Source organism: Xenopus laevis, chromosome 6S (assembly GCF_017654675.1).
Source record: "Xenopus laevis strain J_2021 chromosome 6S, Xenopus_laevis_v10.1, whole genome shotgun sequence".
Lineage (NCBI taxonomy): Eukaryota > Metazoa > Chordata > Amphibia > Anura > Pipidae > Xenopus > Xenopus laevis.
This window is the reverse complement of record NC_054382.1, coordinates 83,253,339-83,278,161: the sequence shown is the minus strand read 5'-3', so window position 1 is coordinate 83,278,161 and position 24,823 is coordinate 83,253,339. Positions and strand designations below refer to the sequence as shown.

The 24,823-nt window shown below is 39.2% G+C and overlaps 1 protein-coding gene across 4 annotated transcripts in view; it reads right to left on the bottom strand.

The window, feature by feature from the left end:
• ripor2.S (RHO family interacting cell polarization regulator 2 S homeolog) overlaps window positions 1-24,823 on the bottom strand; it is a 111,538-nt gene that overhangs the window by 75,368 nt on the left and 11,347 nt on the right. The window contains exon 1 of one of the 4 annotated variants that reach the window (XM_041567769.1): window positions 10,030-10,359. The exons of the other annotated variants lie outside the window; for them this stretch is intronic. Coding sequence (XP_041423703.1) covers window positions 10,030-10,099 — 70 coding nt within the window. The 5' untranslated portion in view covers window positions 10,100-10,359. Of the gene's footprint in view, window positions 1-10,029; window positions 10,360-24,823 lie in introns of those variants that run through there. 4 annotated transcript variants of the gene reach the window in all.

The following is a 24,823-nucleotide window of genomic DNA, read 5'->3' as shown; positions in this document are numbered from 1 at the left end:
AATATATAAATATATCAAATATACATAATAAATAATTTACTGATCAGTTGCCCTTTACTTCTAGCTTCCATCATGTTTTTTTTAAATTAATATCAATGTTATTTGTTTGTTTATGTTCTTTTATGGAAAGAGCAGAGCTGTACAGTATATTGGTCTGGTGCTGCCCTAGGCATCAGACCTCAGCACACCCCCTGTTCTGGAAGCAAGACTTTGTGCACACACCGATGAGAGCTAGAATTGTGCTCCTACCCCCTCACCCCCAGCTTTGCCACTGAATTTGCCCACAAGTCTCTGGCAACAGCTGGGGAAGTTTTTTTTAATTTTTATTATAAAAACAAATTTGTTATAAAGGCACCCGAGGGCTTCCCTTTCAATGTTCACAGGCCCTCAAGTGCCTATATATAAATATGGCCCCAGGAAAGAGATGACTAAACACCTCAGTTAGCTACAAAAGAAATAAAACATGTTTTACATGCCAATCAGTGCTCTGCGAACCCAGGACTCTGAAGTGAGGGAGTCAGGGCCTTACCTCTGACCCCCAAACCCACTAATAATTAGGGGTCATGTATTTACTCTTACAACAGTAACTACAGCTTGTGTACCCTTGTATGGAACAATTAGCCTAACAGCCCATAGCCTAACAGGAAAAGTCACTTGTTATTCATGTAGGCTGGAGGTAATTTAAATACCTCACCGGGCATGATATAGGGTATGGATAACTTGCCTTGCACAGGGAGCCATATGGGTCCCCTATAGACCATTGCTTAAAGGAGAACCAAACCCTTGCTAATAAAAACCCCTACCCCTGCTCCCCCCAGCTTATGTGGTACCTTTGGTAAATGCCCCTAATGCTTTACTTACCTCTCGGTGCAGATTCAGGGCATTGGAGTTCACGGGTGCCATCTTCTTCTTCTCTTCAGTAATCTTTGTGTCTTCTTACGGCGATTCTGCAATTTCCATTACTTTCAGAGCATGCGCAATTGTCGCGAGACAGAAGATTGCTCTAACTGCGCATGCGGCGTTATGCCGCTCTATTCCCAAAGATTACGGAAGAGAAGAAGATGGCCCCTGTGAACTCTCATGCCCTGAATCTGCACCGAGGGGTATTTACTAAAGGTACCACCTAGGCTGGGGGGGGAGCAGGGAGGGGGGTTTATGTAGGGTAGGGGTTTTTATTAGCAAGGGTTTGGTTCTCCTTTAGGGTAAGGACACACTGGACGATTTGTCGCCAACGTTTTAAAAAAGTAAATCGCGGCGACAAGACGATCGTCTTTTTTGAACAGACGATTCACAGCGACTATTGGCACCGAGCGATTTGTATCCCATTACTCTGTGCGGTACGTGCTCCACCCAAACCGGAAACGGTTTGTGCTTCCCGCTGTAACCTGGCGTCTTTACGTTCTTGCGTTCTTGCGTCATTGCGTTCACATTGTAATTTGAATACAATTGCTGCTACTTATCTGTATGTGTGTGCGTGTCTAGGAGATTTCAGTGCTTTTCTAAGTACATGCTATTTCTGATAAATCGCTCGGAAAAGGGTCTCAGTGCGTTTTGGAGCTACAGGCGATTCACAAACGAGCTGTGGGCACAGGAGCTGGTGTCTTTCATTTGTTTTTGTTCAGAGACAAAACGAGCGATATGTCGCCACGATTTGCTTTTTAAAAACGTTGGCGACAAATCGTCCAGTGTGTCCTTACCCTTAAGCATTACCATTCAGGTGGGAAAGCAACAAACGAAAAAAAAAATCCACTTTCCCACCACATGTGGTGCTAGCCAAAGCCATAAATACCAGTTCAGTTGTGTGTCAAGAATGCACTTGTGTTTGTATCTTGCTCATGTCCAGCAATCCATAGATGTATTCAGCCCTCTGTTTTTAGATTGTGTAAGCTATAGAATCCAGATTGGTGCCTGGCAACCAAGCCAAGCTCAGCAATCACAGGCTGCTTCACTTTACATTCTGCTGTCTTTTTTGTGCTGCACAAAAGGACTATTTTAAATGCATGTACAAGCAATTACTAGGCGACTGTTCTAGCCTGATAATTTCATTTCTAAAATAAATAAATAAATAAAAAAATAAATACAAATGAAGTGATACTGAGGCTGACCTCAAGTGGGGTGTTATCAGGTTACATAACAATTTCCTTACACCGGTGTTATTTATTTTTAATCCTGCCCTCCCCCAATGCTTTGTGCTATGTGAATGACAGAGGAGGCATTCAGTGTTCTCTAGTGTATATTCCACAATCCCGCACAGCTGAATCCAGCTCAGAAGGTCAGTGCTCCTGGGAAGCAGATACATACATGCGCTCTCAGAAGTATTCTCACATTACATAAGGCATTATGTTGGGTCCTCTGGGTTTAGTAACCTCAGCCATCCATAATGTCCGTTAAGTGAAGCTTAGGTGAAGAACAGCAATTGTATTGGGCTTTAACTTACAACTTAGAAATAGCGGAGAAAATATACACTGTATAATATTTTTCACCAGATTTAAGGATTAATATATATCAATAATGTTAAATAACTTAGATTCTTTCAGGAAATACATTGATAAGAATTCATACAGAAATGTTATCTGAATCAGGCCTGACCTCTTGAGATGCTATACATTCTCTGACCTCATGGTCACAATTAGTCACACTCGCTGACCAAATATGGACATGTATAGCCAGCTGTAGTTCTCTTCAGGGAATAGTGTCAGGATACTTTTTTTAAAAGTACACTAGTTCATACGCAGGGATGGGCTGTTATCCAGAATGCTCAGGACCTGGGGTTTTCCATAATTTGGATCTCCACACCATAAATCTACAAAAATCATTTAAATAGTAATTAAACCCAATAGGATTGTTTTGCCTCCAATATGGATTATTTATATCTAGAACAAGGTACTGTTTTATTATTACAGAGAAAATACATTTATGGCAGTCTAGAAGACTTTTCTGGACAATGGGTTTCTAGGTAGCGGATCCCTCACCTGTATTATACATACATAAAATAAGCAAGCATCAGAAAGATACTGATTTACTAGGGACAATTGTTTTGAAAAACATGCAGGACTTTAGCCACAATTACCATGAAATGTTTGGTTATTAGACTTGAAAACAAACAGAATGATTTACCCATGGAGAATATTTAGCTTAGCTCCTTTGAGAATACACGTTTGCATACATAAGGGAGTTCTTGTATGGAAACAAAACTGGCAAATACTGACAAGCAATCACAACAACGTTTACTGAAAATTCTGTTCCTCTGTCCTGTTCCATGACTTTACACACTGATCTTGATTTCATTTTGGATTCTTACTGTACTGGCAAGCTGTCAGGTTACAGTTCATATATTCATTTTCAGACTACACAAAGGCTTGTCAGATGGTTTAATCCAGTAATGCAACTGGCAAGGGTTTGGAATGCACAATATGGCCTTCCTAAAAAGCCTCTTTAGCCCCATGCCTCAGCCTGTAGCTAGAGAATGGAATCTCTGTAGATATCAACCGCTCCCAGGAAACTACAAACAATCATGACGTTGACCCTTATAGCAGCTGCTCTCTTAATAAAGCTTTCTACACATTCACAGACAGGTGGTTCATGCCAACATCTCATTTAGCTTGGTAAGCAACCAAGCCCTCTCACCAGAAAGGTGCCACAATTTTCACTTAAGCTTGTCGTTGTTAAATAATCACACTACTGATCTTTTTTAAAGATTTGAAACTCGTTGTGCATTCACTTCTGCCTGATTTATTCCTTCCATTTACAGAGTGATTAAGTAATTTAACTATATAAATATATACAGAAATTGGGACAAGTTGTTTCTCTGTTTTAATTAACCTTTTTACTCACAGCCACTTAAAGGGGTTGTTCACCTTTAAAATAACCTTTCTTGTCACATAGAGACTAAGGGGGTTATTTATCAAGGTCCGAATTTATCGGAGTATTTAGTAGTTCCGAAATCCGAGAAACTTCGATTGCCCGAATGGATATTGGTACGGACATCGGCGCAGACACTGGGATCGTCACCATTGAGTTAAACAGGACCTCGAGAGCTTTTAGATGCCGGGGGTTTCGGATTCAGAGTTTTTAGACCATCGGACTTTAATAAATCACAAAAAAATATTTTTTTTTTCCCTCCAAAAACCACCACTATTCGAGGTCCGGATATTCGGACCTTGATAAATAACCCCCTAAAACAATTTGCAATTGTTTTTGATTTTTAATTATTTGTGACTTTCGAGTTATTTAGCTTTTATTCGGCAGCTCTCCAGTTTGCAAATTTGGCAATCTAGTTGATAGGGTCCAAATTACCATAGCAACTGTGCATTGATTTGATCAAGACACTGGAATATGAAAAGGAGAGGGATTGAACAGAGAGATGAGTAATAAAAAGTAACAATAGCAATACATTTGTAGCATTTGTTTTTTAGATGGTGTCAGTGACACCATTTTGAAAGCTGGAAAAAGTCAGAAGAAGAAGGGAAATAATTAAAAAACTATAACAACAACAACAAAAAAAAAGCTTAATGGCAATTGAAAAGTTCCTTAGAATTAGCCATTATATAACAAAGGTGCACCACACATTTAATCATCTTGCAGTGAGTGAAGAACCGCTCCCAATTGTCATAATAAGGTTTTATACTTCTAAGCTGGTTACATGTTGAAATAGAGACCATTTGAAGCCCAAATCATGAAAACATTTCAACATCGTGAAAATTATGCCTGATTCTACACCAAAAATTTGAAATATTCCCATAAGCACATCAATAACTGACAAAAATGAAAAAGATAAAAAAATGACAAAGATCAAAATTACATTATTGCACCCATAATGCATTTGTCACAATCCTAAAATAAGTCATTATTTAAATGGGCACTCGTGGCTAAAAAATGTTTGGCTTATCCCTAATCCATGTATGTAACATTCCAAGAGCAGAGTGAAAGCAAATACATGGCGGATAATGACCAACAAATAGTTCTGCAGGACAGACATTGGTCCCATAGATAACAAAATAAAAGGGAGTAATTGGCAAGGCCTTTGGATCATGAAGTAGGGGATACCATGAGGCCGAAGGGAGCAGTTACGCTTTGAAGGCTGAAATGGGAAACCCAAGGAAATGAGTTTTTTTGCTGTTGCTCAGTTAGCAGGCTAGTAAGCCAAAGCTACAATGTGATAGCATTCCTGTTCGTGCTCAGATATGCTCATTTAATTCTCTTTGTTTCTAAGTTGGCTCCAACACAATAACTGTTTTGAAAAGAAACTTGCCTCCTTGTTTTGCAACATCTAAACCACATATACAGTAGACTGGCAGCAAGCAACGACCCCCAGGGGCTGTTCTTTCACAAATGTTTCATAAGGTAACTTTTATGTATGAATTCCTTTGCTTTGCATAACCTTTGCACCAAGTAGAAAAATAGCCGGTCCAATACTGAAAGATGTTCTCCTGTACAGATAAAGTGGGCACTTTCAGTTTTCACACCAGAGCCAAGAATGTCCCTCGCATCCCAATGATAAAAACTGAAAGGGCTGTAAACAGCCAGCGGTGTGCTATGCAAATGTGTGTTCTGCTTGTGCCACGACATAGTACAAAATGTTCAGAACTCCTGAAAGGAATGGACTAGGGAATTCAGTAATTCGGACTTCAGGATCCTGAACTTTATTTTAAATTTGCACCCAAATGACAATTTATTTCAATCCCAATAAAAAAAATGTAATAGTATCAGCTAGCATGTACTTTGTCTCCCTGTAAAATCTTTTTAGCCCAAGTACTCACAAAATTGGGAGAGATGCTTTCTTTTGCACTTAATTTAAAAATTGGTAAGAATAAGCCTCAAACCACTACTTCAGTTGTTTCTGTTCTTACATACCTAAAAAGACATCTTATTTATGAATGTAGCAATATGTGCAAAGTGCAATAAACATAATATCCATACATAATATTTTTGTTTTGTTCATGTGTTTGCAATTGCGCTTGCATTTGTAAATGAGCCTTTAAAAGTAATTGTTACAGGAAACAGCGAGTAAAAATCAAACAATAAGGTGGTATAAAGGTTATAATTGGCTAATTAAGATAATAATATCAAGCTTTCAGAACATTTTAGTTCCCTTTTCAAGCTGAATACCAGGAAACAGGGTTGATTGGGCCAGCAGGACACAAGTAAAAAAAACAGTGGGCTCCAGTTCTGGTGGACACTGCTGACCAGGGACATTTTTGAGGCAGGAGATGCCTGAGGCGGCTCCTGCAATGCTGTCCCCTCTACCTTCCTGTGTGGGGGTCATGATAGAATGTGTGATCTTTATATATTTTGCTAATGAATGAAGCAGTGGCCTAATAGATTATAGCATGATGTATATTTATTTTGTCATTGTTAATGAATGTAAAGACATTCCACAAACATACAATTATCTGTATAATGACATTCTTTTCATTCATTTGAAATGGAGTGGGCGGCTTTAGTTGTAAGATATTAATCTTCACCAGCTATTAACTTCTGTTAAAAATCACCAATTAGGGCAGAGACAGATAAGAAGATTCGGGGAGATTAGTTGCTTCGGGCGACTAATTTCCCTGAACTGCCTCCTCGCTGGGTAGAATCTAAATCACAGACGGATGGCACTCGGAGCCGTTAGTTTTCTGAAGTCGTCTGAAGTTTCCCCGTAAGGCAACTTCGGGCGACTTTGGAAAATGAAGCACTCCAAGTGCCATTCCGTCAGCGATTTAGATTCTAGCCGGCGGGGAGGCAGTTCAGGGAGATTTGTCACCCGAAGAAGAGGCGATTGGTCACCGGGCAACTAAATCTCCCCAAATCTTCTTATCTGTCTCTGCCCTAACTCTAATATCAACTGCATTAAGAGACATGGCTTGAGACAAGGTAAGGTCGAGAAGGTTATTAAAGGAACAGTAACACCAAAAACTGAAAGTGTATCAAAGTAATGAAAAAAACAATATAACAGATAAAACACCATTGTATTCTACAAAGCTTATCTGTAGTGATGGGCGAATTTATTAGCCAGGCGTGAATTCACGGCGAATTTGCGCGATTCACTGCCAGCGAATAAATTCACGAAACGCCCGCAAAAATTCACCCGAAAAAATTCGCCCAAAAAAATTCGCCAGCGTAAAAAAATTTTTTTGCTGGCATCAAAAAAAACCGGACACCAGCATCAGAAACGCCCACCAGCGTCAAAAAAAGGGCGCCGGCGTCAAAAATGAGATGCCAGCGCCGTTTTGCGAATTCGCCCATCACTACTTATCTGTTATCTGCTATGTAAACTGTGCCTTTTTTCCAGCTTGAATGGCTGCACAGCAGCTTATTTATATAAACATATAAATGAAGCAAATAAAGCAGTTTTACCAATGCAGAACAACAGTAAATTATATTTTCATTACTTTGATACACTTTCAGTTTTTGGTGTTACAGTTCCAGAAAAAAAATTTGTACGTTTCAAATTTTTTCACGATTGCATTTAGTCACACTATTTCTTAGTGTGATGGCAACAGAAGTAAACATTTATCTGTTTGAAAAAGCTTTACTTAACTTTACTGGTTGATAGACACTGGTTGATATGGTAACATAGAATATTCCAGATCCTTAAAAAGCCACTTATGAATGTATAGATAAGGTTAAGAAAGGTAATCATCACACCGGCGACTAGGGTGGCTCCTGCTCTCCATTACACTTGCCAAACCTTAGTTCCGGTCCTGGGGGTCAGTGACCCCAATTTAAAAGCTCGAAAGATGCAAAAAAGGTAAGCAGAGCAACAAAGAATGCCAAAACCTGGCCCTGTTTGAGACCTGTTTTTGCTGCTGTTTGTGAGGCAATAGTGCTGTGAGTGCCCTCAGGCAAAGTGGTAACCTCCACTCCACCCAACTCTACCCCTACTTCACCCAAGCTCCTTGCTCCACTGCTTCTGAGGATCTTGAATGATAATTCTATGCTTTGCAATGACACAGGTCAGTTAGAATATAGATACAAATTACCCACAGTGTGTGATGGGCTTGTTGTTACTGCAGTTGAGCAGATGAAGGGGGTTAAATTAGGGCGACTCTGCTACTACACTGTCATTTACGCTACAGGTGGCAATTGTAGGGTATGTAAGCACCTGACCCGTGCTGCGAAACATTCAAATCTACAACATATGGCAGGTAAAAATTATACTAGAATATTGGGGAAAACCATAGCATATTGCAAACATTTGTACAGTTAATGCATTCAGTGTAATACTGCTTACCTCTCCTCTCTTACCAAAAAAACTTCTGTAGTCACACAGCCAAACTGATTTACAGATTCAATCCTGCTGTATGCTTTCTAGTGAGCTCTTCTCGGTTGAGCTTCCTACACTAAAAGCATGATGATGACAGCTATTCTGCCAACTTCAACTTGAGTTTTGCTGGGCTTGGAGAGAGCTAAATTAAGTTAGATCTGAAATCTGTTGGACCATTCCATAGTAAGCAATATATTAGATAACTTTAAATGGTCAATTACCATTTTTGGTCATCATTTTTATATTGTCATGATAGTTGCCTTTTAAATGCTAGTGTGGACATAGAATTAACTTCCTTAGTAGTGAGAAGATTAATAGGAACTGCTGTCATAGTTTTTTTTCTGCAGTAATAACATAACAAGTACACCCGCCTTTCACATAACAAAACACTGTGGTTATAGTGGGAAGAGAAACTTGTTACTGCCTAGAACTACACCCAAGTTTATAACAGACCTCAGGGTGAATCCGTTTTGTGACCACAAATATATTTTTCAATGCAGTTAATTGAATAATAAAACACATACATATTGGGAATGAATACCTATAATACCTACTTAATGCAGTGTCTATGAAATGGGCACAGTTTATCTGTATTTAACAATTTCTAGATGACTTTGAAAAGTTTTTGATGAAAAGTCTCTATAGTTATTAGATATCAACTCATTGGGGTAAAGTATTTTTGAGACTATATTCCATTTCAACATTTAGGGTAAGGAAAAGTGAGGCTTTAAATATGCTAGAACTGAATCATTACCAAATTAATGAAGGGATTCTTAACCTATGGGACAGGACCCAAAAATGTGTCCATGCTGTTCAGGGTGAGTTTCCATGATCCCCCTAGATAATGTGAAATGATTTCTACAATATTATACACTTATTAGAATGAAGCAAATATCTGGTTCTAAGCAAAAAAGCTTATAACCACTGTCCTAATCACATGGGATTAGTTGACATGTTATATCAGCACTTTAAATTAGGTTATCTGTTTTGGAGTTGCAATAATGGCATACCATTCCTGGCAGTAGGTATGGAATCCGGAAACCCGTTACCCAGAAAGCTCTGAATTATGAAAAGGCTTCTCACATGGACTCCGTTTTATACGAAATAATCCAATTTCTAAAAATGATTTCCTTTTTCTCTGTCATAAAACAGTACCTTGTACTTGATTCAAATTAAGAGATAATTAATCCTTATTGGAAGCAAAAACAGCCTATTACATTATTTTCTAGTAGACTGAAAATGCAAATTACAGAAAAATCTTTTATCCGGAAACCCCCAGGTTTCGAGCATTTTGGATAACAGGTCCCTTACCTGTACAAGAGTTGACTGTCAGACTAGCACTTAAAGCTAAGGCATGATAATCTGGTCCAGATTTAAGATTTGGGTCTCAAAGCTAATTTAAACAACATTCAATCTAATTAAGAGCCATATACATAAATCTAATTTAATCTTGATCCTTTCCTAAAACAGTCTACTGCCAACCGTACCTGCTAATTCACATGTACCACTTATGAATACCAGGAGGTTATATTCCAGTCTCTAATGTTTGTAGTTTTTTGAATGCTAAAAAAAAATCTAAAGGCATTCCACATTATCCTATTCATGTAAGCAAACATTTTCATATAAAAACATTTGAATAAATGTGGATGTCAAAATAATTCATTTCATTTGTTATCATGAGGAAGATATCAATACATAGGCAAAATAACCAATTTATGTTTTGTCTCCCTTAGAAAAGCCTCTGAAATCTACGGATGTTTTTGAGAAGTTTATTTTACCTCCACAAAAGACATCATCATCTTCTTCATTTTCTTCTTGAAGGTGCACATCGTTCTCCGGACCCTGCATCTTGTCTGCAGCTCAGCAGGAACAGTGTCTGAGTCAAGTGCTCACCCACATTTGGAGGAGGAACATATCGTTCAGCAAACAGCTTCCTGGCAGCATCATCATCATCCGCATATGTTCTTAAGATAACAGTTTCATGAAAAAAGATTTTTCTTTCAGATGGTTGTGGAAATGACTAACATGCCAACGTTCGCACTGACAGTTGTGAGTTAAAACACTACATTCGTTTACAAAAGGGATTATTTATACATAAAACCAGATGTATTGTATTTCCCACCTTTAGCAGTGTATCCTTTTATTACTATGCTTTACATTTTTTTGACATTAAAGAGAATACTCGCAAAAGGAATCTCTTTTTAGAAGGCTAGTCTTGCGATGCAAAGGATCATCGACAAGACAATAATAACAAATTCATTATACTTGAAACAATTTTATATCTTATGGCTATGGAAAAAATTAGCAATTTTTTCCCTAACATTTTTGTTATTTTAATTTGAGCAATGCTGTTATTTATTAATTGCATTTAATACATTTTTATTTAATTTTTGCATTTAATACATTCTGTATTCTTCGGGAAGTGAATGCCGTATTGACGCATGCGCAATTGGAGCAGTCTTCCTGTTCATAGCAACTGCGCATGCGCCAAAAGTGCTGGAAATTGCCAAAGGGAAGGAAGAGGACTTGAAGAAGACCGGAGATCCAGAAGATGGCGCCCATGAGCTCCGCTGTGCTTACTCTATCCAGGGCCGGACTGGGAGTAAAAAGCAGCCCGGGCAAAAAAATTAAAGCAGTCCACATGTAAACACGCAATGATCTTGTACTCATCAACTCATATTGGGCTAAAACTGCAAAAAAGTATGTGCATAAAGAGCTGCCTTTCTCACTTAAGTGTAATTAATGTAAAATATGTTAAAGATTCTGCAGCCTGAACCTTTATGTGGTCACAGAATCCCTCAGTGACTTCTAACATCCTTATCATTTACAGTAGGGGGTACATTATACCTTATAATATATGAGTGATATTTCCCTGTATAACTCAGCCTGCAGCCTTGTGCCTTTATATGGTCACAGAACAACCCTCATTGACTTCTTTTCGGGAAGTTCAATGACACTAAGGTTTGGCAGCCAGTAAACCTAGGTACTTGAGGGTGTTCACCTTCTTAATTATCTTGCGAACGGCCCACTTGAACTAAATATAAAGGGGCCCCTCTGGCATTTGCCTGAACTGACAGATTGCGAGTCCGGGCCTGGAGGGTAGAGAGACTAGGGTGGGTAGAGAGACTAGGGTGGGTAGAGAGACTAGGGTGGGTAGAGAGTCTAGGGAGGGTAGAGAGACTAGGGTGGGTAGAGAGTCTAGGGTGGGTAGAGAGTGTAGGGGGGGTAGAGAGACTAGGGAGGGTAGAGAGTCTAAGAAGAGTAGAGAGTCTAGGGTGGGTAGAGAGACTAGGGAGGGTAGAGAGTCTAGGGAGGGTAGAGAGACTGGCAGTGCTATGGGCAGAGATTGGCACATATATTTGGTACCTGTAGGTGAGGGGCAGCTGTTGGCAGTGTTGGCAATATTGTCCCTCAGATCAGGGGGCAGAATCCCCTCTCTCTCCCATAGGAAGTCCTGCACTAACTGATGGGCACAATCCAAACACAGAGGAGACACGTCATCAGCTGACAGTTACACATCGGCACTTACCGCTAATTACTCAAACAGCAGCACCTCACTGGGAGTGTCGGACTGGGGGGCCCGGGGCCCTCCACACTGTGCCCCGGCCCCCCCCCAGCAAGAAACGATACCGCCTCCACCCCCTCCATGTGCACGCGGACGCGCGCGCTGGTAAGTAGAAGAGGGAGACAGTGCAGGAGCGGGTCCAGGGTCCTAGTAAACAGAGTGCCGCCGATATCTTCTGTATACCCTTCATGCATATGCGCACATGCACGCTGGTGAGTTTTCGGAAGAGGGAGTGCAGGAGTGGGTCCAGTCTCAAACTTTTGAGTACTGAGTACTAATGAGTACCTCCTGTATCCCCTCCGCAAGTTTTTCATATGGAAGAGGGAGCACAGGCCCACTAGAACTAAATATAAAGCGGCCTCTCGGGCATTTGCCCGAACGGACAGATTGCCAGTCCGGGCCTGACTCTATCTATACATTAGTATAGTAGAGTGCATGAGTAATGAATTATGGGCACTTTCAGGGATAATCACATATGTGGGGGGGGGAGCAGGGAAGGGGGACTATGTAAGGTAGTGGGTAGGGATTTGTTATTATTGGGGGGTTTAGTTCTCCTTTAAGGAAAATCTAATTTACTACTGGTATTTCTAGCACTTGGCAAGTGTATTCCGGTGTATTTCTCTTTCAGTTACTAATACCTTCTCTCTAATACCAGCCCAATATGTGCAGTGCTGCTATAAGATTTCATTCTTTTAGCCTAGACCAGACTTATTCGTTATTTGCTTATCCTTCTGGTTTCCTATGCTGACACTGATGCCTTATCTTCCCCTGGCTATCTGCATCACCACATCAACCAGTAACGGGCTGGAGATCTGCTGCGCCTAACAAAGTGGGCAATATTTGGTCGAACAAGGTTAAAAATCCCAAATTCAAAATAGATACCATGACACTATGTTTTTAATATTCAGGACATATAGCAAAATCTTCATTAGCAACATTAGACGTATTACAAAACTATACATTTCTCCTCATCTTCCTCTGAAACTCATTCTTAGTAGGAACTGGTTTATACCTGAATAATATGAAGTCAATGATATAATCAACAGTTCAAGAGAAGAATATGTCAGATCTTGGAAACCATTTTTTTTTTCTAAATACACAAACATAACAAGAATAAACAGATGTTTGGCAGATATTGACCATGTTATAATGTGACCCCTAAAAACCAGTAAGCTCTGTGTTCTTATTTCTGTTCTTTTTTTTTCTCTCCATAGAGTCCCCTCATGAAGTTTTTCTTTCACTTCCCAACTTTAGTGAATTTTTCTCTTTCAAATTAGCTGACCTAATAGTTGGTCATTATCGATTTTTTTACCACTCTCCTATTGGTATTACATATGGACAACTGGCCCACTATCTTTGGCTACCTGGTGTACATTGGCAACCTTTAAAAGTCACTCATCACAAAATGGATGGGGAACATAATGACTAAGGTGGAACACTGGACCAACCTATTAAATAATAATTCTCCCCTCCATTATACTAACTTATGAATCTCAAGACAGCCCAGGGAAATTTGAGAAAGTGTGGCCCCCCTGGCTAGATATTCATGCAATAGATCAGGGGTCCCCAACCTTTTTTTACCCGTGAGCCACATTCAAATGTAAAAAGAGTTGGAGAGCAACACAAGCATGAAAAAGTCCCTTGGAGTGCCAAATAAGGGCTGTGATTGGCCATTTGGTAACCCCTATGTGGACTGACACCCTATAAGAGGCTCTACTTGACACTATACTTTGTTTTTATGCAATTAAAACTTAGTTCCAAGCCTGGAATTCAAAAATAAGCACCTGCTTTGAGGGCACTGAGAGCAACATCCAAGGGGTTTGAGAGCAACCCGTTGCTCATGAGCCACCTGTTGGGGATCACTGCAATAGATGATATAAACGACTAATATGAAATAACACATAATGTATAAGATGATATATAAACATATGGACTGTTGTTGAGATGGATAAATCTGACTCCTGAGTTTTTTACATTATTGAAATACTAGTTATGTACTAATATATGTTCATTGGACAACTCTTCTTTATCTTTACCTTCCTCTCTCTCAAGTTACTCTAAGCCATTTGTGTTTTCAAAATGCAAAATAAAAACTTTAAAAAAAAAGAGAGTCATTCATCACATCAATTTAATTTGGTAAAAGATAGAGCTAAATAAGAACAACAATGGGAAGTTACCCCTTGTAGAGGCCTTAGTCTAGGGCTGAGAAACACAGGCCAAGAATCCGCTGCCCCACTGCTCCTACTCTGCCTGCACCCGGAAGCATTGTCTCTGCTTGGGTTCAGGTAGACACAGCAGATTTCAGTATTGAAACGCAACATTTTATTTCGCACAGAAATTTGCCCTGCTTGCAGAATAGAATGGGAGCAGTCAGGCAGCGGATTCTCCACCTGCTGAGAATCCGTAATGTCTGGCCCTAGCCATATACTTTATTTATTCATTTATACGTGTAGCTTACAAATCTAGTCCCATTTCTAGTCCTCATTCTGCTTCTTTAAGTTTTCGCTTTATCCACTAAGGGAAGAACCAAAGGCTTCAACATATGTATTACTGAGCGTGAAGCTGTATCTGTATTTGTATAGCCAGTTGCTTGTTTGACAATGTGGCTTGTTGGCTGCAGCTTTCTAGGGTCCGATATCTGTTTTCAAGTAATAATTGAAACAGGTTTGCAAATGTACTTTATTTGTGTGCCCTGATTGGAGTTCTAATAATTTAATGTCTTTAGCATCCAGTATATTCTAATAGCACTATAACACTAAGGGCTTACCATTGTCTCACATTTGTACACGATTACCCCAGTCAGCCTGGCAGTCTAATGGCATGCATTACAGAATAAATAGATGTGCATCATCAAAATATCTGCCTTTTAGTTTCCATGTGTGAGCTACAGTGAACCTGTAGTTCCCTTTTGGTTTAGTTTGCATTCTACTTTAAACTCCTTGTAACCTTGAACTAGTCATATGTTGTCCTTACATGCAGTTACATGTATGGGCCACTGGCCACTATTTATCAGATTTCCAAAGAACAATTAACACTTATGAAAAACACACACTTACATGAAATATGAAAATGCTGAAATCTTTTTTGACATCTTGATGTAATGCAATATACTTGCATCATACTTTGTATTGTAAAAAAGGAAGGAAATGCAACATTGCACTTCTTTTAATTTTGACATTTTTCTTTACATTTGGGGGCCGATTCACTAACTTCGAGTGAAGGATTCGAAGTAAAAAAACTTCGAATTTCGAAGTGTTTTTTGGGCTACTTCGACCATCGAATGGGCTACTTCGACCTTCGACTACGACTTCGAATCGAAGGATTCGAACTAAAAATCGTTCGACTATTCGATAGTCTAAGTACTGTCTCTTTAAGAAAAAACTTCGACCCCCTAGTTCGCCATCTAAAAGCTACCGAAGTCAATGTTAGCCTATGGGGTAGGCTTTCCTAAGTTTTTTTGGTCGAAGGATAATCTTTCGATTCAAAGGATTTAATCGTTCAATCGAAGGATTATTCCTTCGATCGTTCGATCGAACTATTTGCGCTAAAATCCTTCGACTTCGATATTCGAAGTCGAAGGATTTTAATTCCCAGTCGATATTCGACCCTTGGTGAATCGGCCCCTTAAACTAGCAGTACTTTGGAAGCTGCACTTCCTTAAAGCTGGGTGCCAACCAAAATAGTATAATACATATGATGAATGCTGTCCACCTTTATTGCATACTTACGTATAGTATGTCTACATCATGTATACTGTATATATATATATATATATATATAATACACAAAAGCCATGAATATCTTGTAAATTATATCCTTATAAACGGTGAGTTCTGATGTCATCAGTTATAAACGGTGAGTTCTGATGTCATTTCTGTCACATGACTCACTGAAACTTGTGTATTATAATAAATAAAGTACCCCCAGTTGCAAAATATAAGGATATTAGAAGTTACCTTCGGCCTCGTGTTTTTATATGGTCATGAAACTCCTCGGTAACTTATAATATCCTTATATGAGCTACGGTTTGGTCATTTTCCTATGGGACCAAACTGTAAATTATATCCTTATAAATGACGTCTTTCTACGTCACTAAGTGCCGTTTATAAACTAGAGAGAGTACTTGCCCCAAAAAAGGAACTACAGGGAGAAAATATAATCAGCGAGGGGGGGGGGAAAGCAAAACATCCTTAATAGTGTCATTTTTTAGCAGATAGAGCAAAGCCAGAACACTTCCTATACATATAGCAAAGCAAGTAAAACACTGGACACAAAAACTGTAGATTATAATGCATACCCCCTGTACCCCCTTCTTACATTTTTATAGATATTCGTAGTCACGTTGGAGTTATGTGACCTGTATAAAAGCACAAGGTCGCAGGCAGGGGGTACTTTATCGACTATATAATTTATATATATACAGTTCATGTACTTTACATGTTTGCTCACTCTAACTCACCACTGTGCTTGCGTTGTTTTTAGCAGGTTGCCATCAAATGCCCTTGTACTCATGCTGTCAATAACTTTACTTACCTAAACTTTATGGACCTACCTAACATTATGGATCTTAACTTTGGTGAAATAGAAGTTAATTTTGAAAATGAATACTATTAGTTGTGTAACTACCAAGGAAGTTGACCACAATTGGTGGGCCCAAGAGTATGGGGGGGGGGTGGCCTGCTTCCATACTAGTCACCTGTGATTTTTTGGGGGGGGGGAGATCCAGTAAATACCCATATCGCTCTAAAAATAATTAAAAAAGAGGGAAAAAACAACTTTGCAGACAGGGGTTCTTCGCCAATGAGGTGAACGAAAAAAAATGCTGTACAATGTAGTAAAAATCCGGATACATTTAAAGCGGTCCAATAGGATCAGTGCAGCTCCCATTGACTTCTATGGCACCTCAACAACTTTTACTTGGCAAAATTTTACCTAAGATATTTTTAGAGTTTTCTTAGAAATATCGATTTTTTGAGATTCGTGGAAAAATTAAACACGCATTTATAAAGCGCCAACATATTTTGCAGCACAGTACAATACTTGGGTTTATAAATGGAGCATACATTACATATAAAGTAACCAATAACTGATACAAGAGGTGAAGAGGGCCCTGCCTAAAAGAGCTTACATTCTTAAAGGAGTAAGGGTTGAGATTCGGCAAGGTCCGGGTCATGGCTCTTCCGCCAATAACAGCAGCCGTTCGCTTCAAGAGGAGCCCTCCACTACTCAGATGCCGCCAGGTCTTAATGTGAGAGGACCAAAAAGAGAGTTCTGTGCAGGCAGGATCATTGTAACTGGAACAGAGGACAAGGAGCGTGGTCAAAGAACAGGCCGGGTCGATACCAATCAGATGAAGCAGTACGAATTCAAGTGACAAGAAAGTTGAGGTCACAGGCCAGGCAGGACAGGCAGCAAACTAGTAATAGTCAAGGACAGGCAAGATCAGGACTAGACAACCAGAAATAGCACCCAAGAACTATGAAAATAGTTTTACGTTGGGCAATGAGTTGCAGGCAAAGGGCCCTTTAAATATTTGAAATTTGCTCGTCAAGGAGAAAGCATTGGTTGCCCCAGTTGCACCACTGGACCACCAGGTACCCTTATAGACTCAACTCTTAGGTTGACAATGTACAGTGTAGATCCTTTGCTGGTTCTATTTTCTAGATGTTATATCCGTATTTTCACATTCAATGTACTTGATGTATTTACGTATCCACCTTCTGGAAGATTACCTCATTCCTCCTCAGTCCCAAGATTTTATTTTCTAAAAAATGTACCCTAGTGGGTGCAGGTGCATTTGAACACACTGAAGAGCAGACAAGCGAGTGCTCTGCAAAAATCTGAATTTCACCTGAACCAGAAGTTATACAGCAAAAATAGCACATCATAACTATTCTCTTATGTTTGTGAGGAAAGTTTCAACATTCAGGTTTACTTCTCTTTTTTACAAACCACATCAGATGGCAGAGAGCTTGGGAACGGAATTTGTGGTTTGTAAGATCCCTCTACAAGGATGCTCCACCTTGCACGTGTTTAACTACATATAAATAGCAAGGATTTCATTTTCTTTATCAGAGATTACGTTAGCACATTCTCCTTCACTGAAACACTTCTATACAATACACACAGTTCTGTGCTGCCTCATGTGGCAAATCATAATACCAGGAAATGGCTTATTTCTCTGAAATAAAACTTGAACTTGTGTTTAAATAAAGTTCAAAAATAAACTTGTGGGGACTGGAGAGAACATGTCACTGATTTGTGACCCTTGACTTAATGTACTGGTAATGTTAAATTTAGCAATGCAAAAATAATGTTACATGTTTGTATTCCTCAAGGAATCCAGTGTCGTCTTTGCACTTTTAATTTGTTATTACTCAATAATGATAACATGGTTTTAAAAATATATTTCTAATATTAGCTTATTGAAGAGCTGGAAGAATTAGAAAATGTTGACAAATGCCCTTTATAAACACAAACTAAGAGCAATGTGGTTACATTAAAGCAAACATTTTTTTTTCACAAGTGCTTTTGTACCAAAATGTATTTTCTCTTTAATTGACTAACATTGAAAATATTAGGATCAATTAAATCAGAGGTCAAGTGCAGAACATAAGGAATCAAAACGAGGATGCCTGAAGGCACTGTCAAGTCATGAGCTTAAAGGGGAACTAAAGTCTAAAATAGAATAAAGCTAGAAATGCTGTATTTTGTATATTAAACATAAACATGAGCTTACTGCACCACACACCTAATAAAACAAATGATTTATGCTTTCAAAGTTGGCCACAGGGGGTCATCATCTTGTTACTTTGCTAAACCATCTTTGCAAGACCAAGACTATGCACATGCTCAGTGTGGTCTGGGCAGCTGTTGGGAGGCTAAGCTTAGGGATTGTAGTAAATTCAAAATATCAAAAAAGATCTGCCAAAAGCTGATACAGCAAGACTGATTAATTATCAGAATATGCAGACTAATCTAATCTAATGTGGATTTTATAGTTTTTGTATTAATTAATACAAACTTTCTCCAGAACCAGTGGCTGCACCAAAATAATCCTTCAATGAGTATTCCAGTTTATCTGTATAAATCTGGCTCTATGATATTTGTCCCTGCAGCTGGAGTTGGATACATTAAGGGCCACATTTACTATGGGTCGAATATCGAGGGTTAATTATCCCTCGATATTCGACCATCGAAGCTAAATCCTTCGACTTTGAATATCGAAGTTGAAGGATTTACCGCAATTCATTCGATCAAATGATCGAAGGAAAAATCTATTAAATCCTTCGAATCGAATGATTCAAAGGATTTTAATCCATCGATCGAATGATTTTCCTTCGATCAGAAATTACTTAGAAAGCCTATGGGGACCTTCCCCATAGGCTAACATTGGTGCTCGGTAGGTTTTAGGTGGCGAAGTAGGTGGTCGAAGTTTTTTTTAAAGAGACAGTACTTTGACTATCGAATGGTGGAATAGTTGAACGATTTTTAGTTCGAATTGTTCGATTCAAAGTCGTAGTCGAAGGTCAAAGTAGCCAATTCGATGGTCGAAGTAGCCAAAAAAATACTTCGAAATTCGAAGTATTTTTCACTCAAGCTAAGTAAATGTGCACCCAAGAGTAATATAATAAAATCCAATACTAAACTCTACACAGTTGCCTGCTCTACAGGGAAACAAATAGAACTGCTCAAGTTCTGCACGGCTAGGAAGTAGGAAGTAGCTGTTTGAAAGTATGATTCGTAACATTTCCCTGCAGAAGTTAGGGACCGTCCTATCCGTCAGAGCAAAAAAAAAAAAAACGAAGGGAGAATTTCACTGCATACAGTCAGGTTACATTTTTTAATGTATATTGGAGATAGGTTTCTTTTTCATTAAAGAAAGTAAAAATTGGATTTTATTTTTTTGACTGTGGACCTGTTTGATATTTTTAGAATACATTACTTGATATTTGGACCCAGTTCTGTCTGCTCCATGGAATTGTCTTTTCTTGCAGGAACATCATTCATTTAATTTACAAGCAACCAACTAGCAAAAGTAATTCCCCTTTCTGAAACTTTCTTTAACCATGTATTTGGCCACAGAGTGTGAAAGCAAAAGGTTAACATTTTGGGTCGACAAGCCTCACTTTGTCAGGGAGGCTTGTCCACCCAAAGCTTTACTTTTTGTTTTATAGCTTAATTTTAAATCGGTGTGTGTAACTACTGTTTATTCTTCCATTTTGGATTTGATACCATGCCAGGTATCTAGGGGGCTTTTCCACCTCTGTCAGCTTACTGCAACTTTGTGCTCTGGAACACAACTAAAGAGTATATTCAACAGTATACGTGCTGGAGGAAAATTATAAAGTGAAAAGCTTAGATTAATCAAATTCTCACAGATTGTTTTTTGACCTATTTTTTTTTTATTGCAACTCTGTTTAAAAGTTTCATTGTGGGATATTTTCAGAGCAGGAATGCAATTCATGTAATCTCCCTAGAAAAACAATCCTCCTCTCTATTCCATTCAATTAAAAAGGATTACCTCCTTATTAACCCTGAGCAAGAGGAATGTTACAGATATTATTTATATATGGAAAATAAAACAGAAAGGCAAATAATCCCTTTTTTAGGATATTTTTTAGGTATGGAGTCTCTTTTCCAAAAAACAGTTATTGAGAAGGCTGAAAATTAGGGGAAGGCCATCTCCCATAGACTATTTTAAAAAGGATTTGCCTTTTCTCTGTAATAATAAAACAGTACCTTGTACTTGAAGGCAATTTACCAAGCTGTGTGAATCCATGTAGGAGAGGCACTCAAATAAAAGCATTCTTCTACTAGGCAAGTAGAAAGTGTATTACTTTGAAAAGTACAGCCTTCCTCGTTTCGTGTTACAAACACTTAGGGGCAGATTTATCAAAATGTGAGTTTAGATTTTAATAAATAAAAACACACCCATGTTCAATTCATTCCTATGGTATTTCTGGAAAAGTATTCATCAAATGGTGAGTTCTAATTTTCACCCATTGATAAATACTATTCTAAAAATCCCATAGGAATGAATAGAAAGTGGGTGTCAGATACAATTTAATGAAAACTTAGTGATGGTTAATTAAAGGGACACTAAACCTTCCATTAATACTGCCCCACTGCACCCCTAGGGGCAAATTTACTAAATTTACCCGCTGTATGCAAATTAGGCAACGCTAACGCAACTTTGCTTCACTTGCAGCAGTAACGTTAGCGCAACTCCGTCAGCATGCAACGTCCTGGACGCAACTTCAGATTTTAGTGAATTAGCGTTGTCCTGGCGAATCTACACCTGGCGAAGTGTTGCGCTGTGAGCAAAGCCATCGCTGGCGAGGTTAGTGAATTTGCCCCCTAGTTCTCTAAAATAAATGACCAAAAACTCAATTACAGAGCATTCAATGAGAAGAATTATGTTAGTCATCTGACAGTTCACTTTCAAATGGACATTATTATATTATTTTTAAACTGCAGTCATACATCACATGATAATACACTCTTATTTAGCTCTGTGTTAAAAATAAAACTGTATATAAAGCTTCCAGTTGCAGGAACAAAGAACATGAAATCAAATTTATACACAGATGAGGTGGGATGTCAATTGGAGGTTGGATTTAGAGTATTTCCTACCAAAGAACCTATCCATCTACAGTATACAGTTGTAAATACTGGTAAAGCGACTTCAAAAAACAATATTTCCAGACCCTAAATACATTATACAGTGAGAGGCAGAGGTTATTGACATCCCAGATACATTAAATACAATGAGAGGCAGTGACAATTGTATCCCCAAATACAGCTACTAATTACATGCTTTAAAAAGTGTCCTTACTACTCAAACATTTGTAATGGTTAACTGCACCTTTGTACTTATACATACATTAATATAATCCTAACTATTAATTTTATGAATGCTATTAGATAAATAAAGATAAGTTCCTAATATTGAATTTACTGTGTGATTATGCAAGCTAAGAGTTTGCTCTTCCCGATGTGTATCATTGCAAATTTAGTTAAAGTTGATTTTATTTATTTATAAAAATGTCTAGATGTGTCTTTTTTTGGTGTCTTTTTAAAAAATCTAGATGTGTCTTATGCCCGATGCTGCACAAGTAATCCCCATGTACAAATGACAATAAACAACTACTTGACTTGAAGGTACAGTATATCCTTAGTATCTCCTCCTTTCTGAGCTATAGTCTTATTGTTTGGGAGCTGGCTCATATACAAATGCAATCTTGTGTTATCCCCTGCCTCTGCTCCATTGTGTCATTCTTACAGCAACTTAAACAGGCCAGTGGAATTCATAGTTTTCATGTTTAATGTGTAACAGTTTCCATAAATTTTGTAGCAAAAATACATTCTTTAACATTGAAAATTCAGCTAGAATTCAGTGTCTGTGCAACAACAGCAGCAAGGAGTTACTCATATTTCTTGTAGAATTATGCAATATTATACTCATATTCTGCCTGTTAATAGATCCAAGTTCTTCTGTATTTAAGTTCAATTACCCTATTATGACATAATAAATGGGGTCAGAAATATGAACCAATGACTCAAGGCGATTCTTAAATATCACAAGAAAAATGGATACAGATATTAACAATGGATCTCTGTTGCAATAGTGTATATAATAGAACAATCCTGTTTCAGAGAGGTTCTTTCTCTGACTTTGCTATCCTGCTGCCTGTACTGACCACTGCCTGTTCTTGAGCATTCCTCGGATCCTGATTCTATACCACATTACTGTTTGGTGTTGACCTTGGCCTGTGACCTTGACTACGCTTCTGTTTCCTGCATTGCCGTCCTGGCCATTGATTACGCTTCCGGTTCCCCGTTCTACTTCTATATGTTTGGTTCCTTTGCCTGCTCACAGGGCCGGATTTACATAGCAGGCGCCCCTAAGCCCACTGTCGTTCATCACCCCATCCCCTCCTTTTTATTCAATCAAATTTTCATCAGGACCAGAGAAATGGGGATTGGCAAACAGGAATTTATAAAAACTATTGTTTTTATCTCCTGTGTCTCCCCAGTGTTTCTGAACCAATGTGGGTGTGTTTGGCAGCATGCCACCCCCTAAAATCCTGCCTCCCCAAGGTCTGGGCCTTGGTGGCCTCTCCACAAATCCGGGCCTGCCTGCTCAGAGCTTTCTCCTTGGTCCTCTCACATTAAGACCTGGCAGCCTTTGGCTCCTCCCGAAGCCAAAGGCAGCTGCTATAGGCAGAAGAGTGAGCCGTGACAGGGTCCTTGGAGATAGTTCTGGTTTTGGACACCTTACGTAACAGAGGTACCAAAATAACTATGTTTCTACTGTTCTTCACAACACCCATCTGAACAGTACGAAACTAACTAACTAACACTATAAGGATAGCAAAATTACCAGCAGCAAACATTTTCCCTTATAAATGTATTTAGCATTGTATTGATCATTGCTAGGGTGGTTTCTCACATGTAATTCTCAGTTTCAGGAATTTTACATATCGCTTCATGCACATATATGTAGCTGCAATTTAGGTGCAACTTTAAAGTGTTGGTGTAACTTTAAAGGAGAACAGAACCCTAAAACTGAATATGGTTAGAAATGCCATATTTTATTTATTGAATCAGCCTAAAGGTTCAGCATCCCAATAGTATTAATGGCCTTCAATAATTGCCACAGGAGTTTCCCAACTTCAGTTTTTTTAGGATGCACATGCTCAGTGAGCTTTGAGCAGTTGAGAAGCTAAGCTTAGGGGTCTTCACAAATCATAAGCAGAAAATGAGGCTTGCCTGTCATATAGGCTGATTATTACATTATGATGCTCAGTGGTTTCTGAACTGCCAATGATCTGAATGATTTACCAATTAGCCTTATATTTTGATACTTATATTATACTAGCAAATGTTGTGCACGTTGGGCAAATGTATAGCTAACAGTTGCACCCTTAGCTTTCCTCAGCTCTTCATACATGTTATGATATTGTTGCGCATGTGTGCCACTATTTTGTGCATCTGCATGGACTCAGCAGCACACACTGATGATAATGCAGGTCATAACTATTGTGACAACTATACCTGTAGGGGGCCCTGGGTCAGTGTCTTGGGGCCGCTTTCCCAGGCCCGGATTTGCCCTGAGGGTGCCCAGAGGCCAGCGTCCTCCGTTGCCCCCTCTCACTCTCTAGATAGCGCACATGCGCATCCACTAAGAGGCCGGCGTCCTCCGTCACCCCTTCCTTCTCTCAAGATAGTGCGCATGCGCATCCTTTTAGCTTGGTTTCGGAGCACTAGCCGAACGGCGCTAGTGCTCCGACAAAAAACTGCTTGTGCGGCTAGACGGCATGCCGCCCCTTAATTGATGCCGCCCTAGGCCCGGGCCTATGCGGCCTTGCCACAAATCCGGGCCTGCGCTTTCCACAGTCTTTAGGGTAAAAACAGTCACAGTAGTCGCTCCTCTTAAAGGCAAGTGCCTGCAGTTTATTCTGTTACACAGTCTTTAGTAACAAGCACACAAAGAAATCAAAACAAGGAAAAATAAACCCTTGCACCAGAGCGCTGGCTAAACACAGTTGGCAGCCTAACTACAGTTGGGTGGCTTTCCCAACACCAACTTAAAACAAAAGAATCAAAATATAACACAAAACTTTGGTAATCAGTACCTTCCTTGTGCAGTGCAGCTTCTGCTCTCTCTCTCACTCTCAGGTGGGAGGGGTCCCTCCTCCAAAGGTCAGTCAGGTACTTTAGCTGCAGCAATTACCTTGTAGCTTTGGTCTGTATTAATTAATCCATGTTCCAGGGTGTTGTATTATATAACACCCTGGGAGAAACATATTGCCCATCTATAACTAACCCAGCTGCTTTGTTACACATCCCCCCCCCCAGCTCAGACCTAGAGGGGTGAGCGACCATGGACATTAAAGAGTATAACCTTGACAGCCCATCAGCATTGCCTTGTTTTATTCCAGCCCGGTGTTCCACAGTGAAACTATACGGCTGCAAGCTCAGAAACCATCTGGTAACCCTTG